Genomic DNA, 6,000 nt, shown 5'->3' with positions numbered 1-6,000 from the left:
GAGAGAGATGATTTTTCTAAAATAGCCCATAAGTTCTACAAGTATACAGGTTTTATGAAGAAACAAGTCCAACTTACTTTCCAAACATCCAAACCGACATGACAATTATTTATTCATATGGAAAATGTCTTTACACATGCAAATTAATTTCACTAAGTCCAAAGTCAAAGTTTGAAGATTTCTTGCAAGACTATTTTTTTCTTTTTTTTATATAAAAAAGTAGTTATTATACTACTTAAATATAGATTGTCTATTTTGAAAATGACTCTTTTTTTTCTTTCCTGATAAACAAATAGTAGGAAGGTGGGTATTAGGTTTTTTTTATCTAAGAGAGAGAGGTGAATGAGGTGGCGGCAAGAAAGAAAGAAAAAACTCTCACCTTTTTTCTACACCTGAAATTATGTTTTCATCTTTTTTCTTCTTTAGTTTTTCGATAGTCATGCAAGATTAAACTATTTTTCTTGGTTGAAAGGTTACAGAAGCCTTCAGATTTCAAAAACTATGAGATTTATTTTATCTTTTCTTTTCAGTTTAATTATATGATAAGTATGAATGTTTTTCTATGCTTATTTCTTATTATTATTTAGTTTGATTGTTAGAGCAGAGTACTCTAAGTTATTATTTTAACCAATCTATTGCTAAGTTTGTTATCAAAACCGGAGTTATGATATTTAACTTGTGAAACAACTAAGTTTAATAATTATGGTGGATCTATATTGTTAATCTTAGGAAAAACATTTCATTAAATCAAACATAGACTACATACAATTATGTTGTCTAAATTTATCAACCTATCTAATTTTTAAGGATGCCATTAAATTAAATTATTAGAGTAGACGTTGTGGTTGTTTAATTAATGATTAGGGTTAGTTACACTGCGAATTGGTTAACTGACTAATATTAAAGAAATATAAATATTCAGAATATAAATTGATGTATCGTCTCAATGATCAGATTTGGTTTTTGGCAGTGGATGTTTACTTGAGACCAAGATTTTTCTCTTAATAATTTCAGTTTATTTAATTTAGTTCGATTACTTTATTTTGTTTACCTTAGCGTAGTTCAAATAATCTCAAAGCCCTCTATCTTTGAATCATTTAGCATAAAAACCGGAGTAGATCTTCCTCGTTAGATCGACCTTTTACTTGCTCTATATTATTTTATTTGTTTAAATTATAATAATTAATTTGTGTGACTTTAACATTGTAATATCAAGATCTCAAATTGCTTGGATCCCAAATCAACCTGTCGGTCGGAACAGGTTATATATGTATGATATAAAGCATGGAGCTTTGAATATGTTGAAGAATAAAGTAATCAGGGGCGGAATGAAGGGGGGCAAGCAGGGGCCCGGGCCCCCCCTAAAATATTCTGCCCCTGTAATATATATATATATATATATATATATATATATATATATATATAAGGTAATTAAGTGTGGAGGAGGTTTTTTATTCTACAAATGTGAGTTTTCTTACTGTAATTAAGTGCGATTTTTCAATTTGATTTTTTAAAAATTAATTTACGTATCCCTAATATAAATCCTGTAAATATAAAATCATTACTTTACACAATAAATTCTGCAGCCGGTCAAAAAAAAAATATAAATATAAATCATAAGTAAAATTTTTCAACGGAAAGATTGAAGCAGAGCCATCAATTAATTTATTGGTAACTTAAATTTAAAATTTATTTTTATTTTGTTTTGAGATGTTTGTTAATAATTTGATGAGGTTTTTTTTATATATAATTCTACCATTTTTGCTTCATTTTTTTCTCAAATCTGGTAATTTTACCAATTGTTTTTTAAATTCTTGTTATAGTGCTTAATTTTTTTAATTAATTAGATATATTTTATTGGTTTGTTTTGATTATACTTTGATTTTTTTATGTTTTGTTTTTAGCAGAATCACCAAAATTATCAATTTTTTCTCACGATATATGTTTTGATTTTAGGTTGAACCATGAACAAAATAAGAAGAATTTGATTTTTTTTCAAAAAAAATATTGATAACTCGCAGCCTAGTGAACCAACTCCAATGTGTAATGTTAAAGTTATGGTTGAGCAACTCCAATGCGCCTCAGTTTACAAAGAACCCGCGTTGATTAGTGAGAATAGTTCTTTATTATTTTTTGCTTTATTTCAAAGTTTATCGAACATAAATAATGCTTCGTTTTAACTAATGTTTCTTATATACTTTGTATGTTTATATTTGATAGATATAAAGACCAACAACATTAAAGTGATGAATATATTATGAAGATAAAATTAACTTCGTTGCTTTGACTCAATTTGGTATTTCTTCGAACCTTTTACCTTATACAAAGATCATTATATATTTATAGTAAGTTATTTGAATAAAATTAAATTATACAGGTTTTTTTTATAACTCATGTATAATAAAGTAAAATAAATATTATATTTTATTATATTAATTATAGTCCTCTAACAAATAATTCTAGCTCCGCCCCTTAGAGTAATCATCTCCTTTTCTATTAATGGTGGGTGGGATAAGTACAACACCTCATTCTAATACCGTATTAAAGTAAATCAGGGTCACTAACAAGTTTTCTTACAAAAACGATTTAGCAATTAGTACAAGCAGATTTGTCTTTTTCTCCAAAGTCATTTTTTAGTCAATGACATACGCAACTAGCTAGTTATATTCATTTATAGTATAATATATGTAGTGGTCAGTCACGGACAGTATCGTTAAGTACAATATCGTTGGCACTGTTTTCTAAACTCTGTTGTTCATCGAGGGAAAATAAAAACAAAATGTAAATGTAGCTTATCTATATGTATAGGGCAGTTGTCATCCCTGTCTTTGAGACCATCTGTTTGTTTTTAAATTTTAAAAATATTTCTGAAAATTAATATTTTTTAATTTTTTAAAATTATTTTAATATGCTAATACCAAAAATAATTTATAAAAAATAAAAAAATTATTATTCTGATATATTTTTAAATGAAAAGGTATTTAAAAATAACTGTAATTACACTCTCAAATACCCCTTAATTCAAAAACAATCCTAGGTAAATATTATATTATTAGATTAATTCATGCATGGATGAACTTCGAGCTAATTATTATTATTAAAATTGCATTGTTTCATTCTTAAAAAAAACAAACTCCCTTGATATTTAGGTTTAGCCTCTAATTAAGTATAATTGAGTAAATATTATTTTTTTATATAACTTAAAACCTAGCTTGAGTTAAAATCTGAGACGTTGATTTTTCATGCTAACCCGTCAAGTATGACAAAAAAAGAAAAAAATATACAAGTGAAAGAGAGATGATAATATTCAGAACCACACATGCCCAGCTTATCAAGCAACCAAAAGGATTGACAGAAGTACTGTAATAGTAATAGAAACAGGAAAGGAGGAGCTGTTGAAGGATTCTTGTTTAGGAAATTCATACACCAATTTAAAGAGAATATTGTAGGCTAATTAAGAGGTATTGAGTGCATAATGGGTTATGCGAATCACGTCTTCAGGCGTTGACGGTGGATGGGTCTTGTTTCTCATTCTCAGCTCCTGGTACTCTTTGTACCGGAAACCTCTATACTTGGGTGCCTCTCCGATGTCTTTCGTAAACTGCTGCAGGGGCTCAACCCACTTGTCTCCGTGCAAGTTATAAAAGAAGGCGTATGAATATCGACTTTTGGATTTCGGTCTCACCACCCTGTGCGTTGCGCTCTTGAAATTATTGTTGCTCAATACCTTAATTTGACATGAGTGTCCAGTGCCCAAATTGAGTCAGCAAACAATAATATTGTAGTTCTTAATTATGAGCATATTATATTTACATTGAGACGAAAATAGGAGAGAGCAATAATAGCGAAGGAACATGCAAATTAAAAAAATGGTCATTGCAACTACTCTTGTCTTTTCATTATAGAATAATGTTAATGAAACTAATTGACAACGATATTGATTATTATTATTATTCAGATCTAGTAATTTAGTTATTTAACTCTGCTTTTAAAAATTAATTATGATTACAATTAGCAAATGATAATATAAAAATAAAATAGATATATTTTACCTGAATAACATCGCCAACGTTGACTACTAATGAGCCCCTCGTAGGAATGACTGGAATCCATTTCCCATTTCTGCGAACTTCTAAGCCTCCAGCTTCATCCTGGAAAACAAAAGTGATGCAATTCCCGTCTTCGTGCTCAGTGATTCCGTTGTTTTCAGCTTCGGTTGCAGGGAAATAATGCAAGCCTGCCATGAAATCCCAGCTCCTGTCGTGATTGAATTCCTTGAGGAAGTTGGAAGGGAGACCTAAACACTGGCTTAATATGCTCTCAATAAGCACACCTAGCTTAGTAAAGTAAGCGAATATCTGTTCCAATACCTCCCTGGAAAAATCAATTAGGGAAAAGGGAATATTAATGCAAAAAATATAATAGGGCAACAATAAAGCAACAATTATGTGAGCTAGCGTGACCTAAAATGAGGAGGGTTTTGTGGGTAAACATTCAAGTTAGAGGCTGGTGGAAACATCAATAAATACTCGTTCTTGTCTGGCGATTGTTCTGGTTGCCTGTTATAACCAGCCGGAAGGGGAGCACCAGAATTAGGAACACATTTGAGCTTCTCCTCATTCGGCAACGTCTCGAAAAATGTTTTGGAAAGCTCGATGGCTCGCGTCATCAAACCAAGCGGAACACCATGATTCACCACTTGGAAGAATCCATACTCGGAACAAGCTTGACCGATAATTTCTTTGGCTTTCTTCATGCCATCCTCATCATCTTCTCGGAAGCAAGGTGAGAGATCGACAGTAGGAATGCAAGACTCACCCATTTCAAGTTCACCTCAGTTTTACTTGAGCGATTTTCACAAGGGGGTATAGCTAGTACTACCCAAGTCTGGACTAACTATTCAATAAACTCCCACTTCTGCAATGTCAGTAAGCATAGTTTTTGAGCAACCAAACACACAAAATCCGTTGCTTATTATGCGTGCCACCATAGAAACAAATAGTTCGGACAAACCAGATGACGAGTTCCACGTCGGAATTTGGTGTCGTTTTGCCATTGAGAATCTTAAAAGTGTAGATCTTACTTTATTAACGTGGCACGCTACTAGTAGGATTAAATTTTTTAATGTAAAAAAAATATTTAAGTTTTGCTGACTTTTTTTAGCAAAAAAAAAAAAATTTAAATCATCTTGGATCTTGGAGCTTACTGATGCAATCTAGTCTATTTAATAAATTCAAACATAATCTAGATAACTAGTAAAAACATAATTTAACTCAAATAGAAATAAAGATAATATTTTTAAAAAATATTGAGATTCCAACATATTAGATCGACCTGGATCAATTTCAGTTAACTTGTCAAATTTATGACCGGAGTACTCATTAGATAATGATAGTCTCATATAAAACAAATCAAAATAAAGTATAAAACTCAATTTCAAATCAATTCAATATTAAAGGGTAAAACAAAAAAAAAACATCCATTAGAAAAGAGACATAAAAATTAACTTGCGTTAACTTGTCAGATTCACGATCTAAGTCACAACACCAGGATAACTCATAAAAAGTAAATCAAAATCAATTATAAAGACTAGTTTTCAATTAATTAATTGTTGAAGGTTGAAATTGAAAAAAAAAACCAAAAAGAATTCACAAGAATTCTAATAATTAAAATTTAAGAGAAAACATATATTTATTGAGGTAAATCTTCCTTCATTTAGTTTACTTTTTTATTTTGATGAAAACATGTCTTTTTATCATAAGCATGTTTTTTAAATAAAATTTTCATGATTCGAAAGGCAAGTTTCAACCCAAAAAAAACATTTCATGATAATTTTTATGTGCATATATGAATGGATAAAATAATAACTAATTTATGAAAACAATATAAAAATAATATATATTTTTTATTCTAATTGAAAATTCACATATAAGTTTTTTAAAATTGTTTTACATATTAGGTTTATATATAATTATTCATAAAGTACTTGCAAAAATCACC

General features: G+C 29.5%; 1 protein-coding gene across 1 annotated transcript; it reads right to left on the bottom strand.

Moving 5' to 3' along the window:
- Positions 1–3,281: 3,281 nt before the first annotated feature.
- LOC7483435 (flavonol synthase/flavanone 3-hydroxylase) lies at positions 3,282–4,984 on the bottom strand. The gene is made up of 3 exons (XM_002317947.4): positions 4,464–4,984; positions 4,053–4,374; positions 3,282–3,727 (listed from the first exon to the last, which is right to left on the bottom strand). Exons 1-3 carry the CDS (start codon positions 4,820–4,822, stop codon positions 3,455–3,457), a joined length of 954 nt encoding a protein of 317 aa, XP_002317983.3. The 5' UTR covers positions 4,823–4,984; the 3' UTR covers positions 3,282–3,454.
- Between the last annotated feature and the right edge of the window lie 1,016 nt (positions 4,985–6,000).

The sequence above is a fragment of the Populus trichocarpa genome, chromosome 12 (assembly GCF_000002775.5).
Source record: "Populus trichocarpa isolate Nisqually-1 chromosome 12, P.trichocarpa_v4.1, whole genome shotgun sequence".
Taxonomy (NCBI): domain Eukaryota; kingdom Viridiplantae; phylum Streptophyta; class Magnoliopsida; order Malpighiales; family Salicaceae; genus Populus; species Populus trichocarpa.
This window is presented reverse-complemented; position numbering and strand designations above follow the sequence as displayed.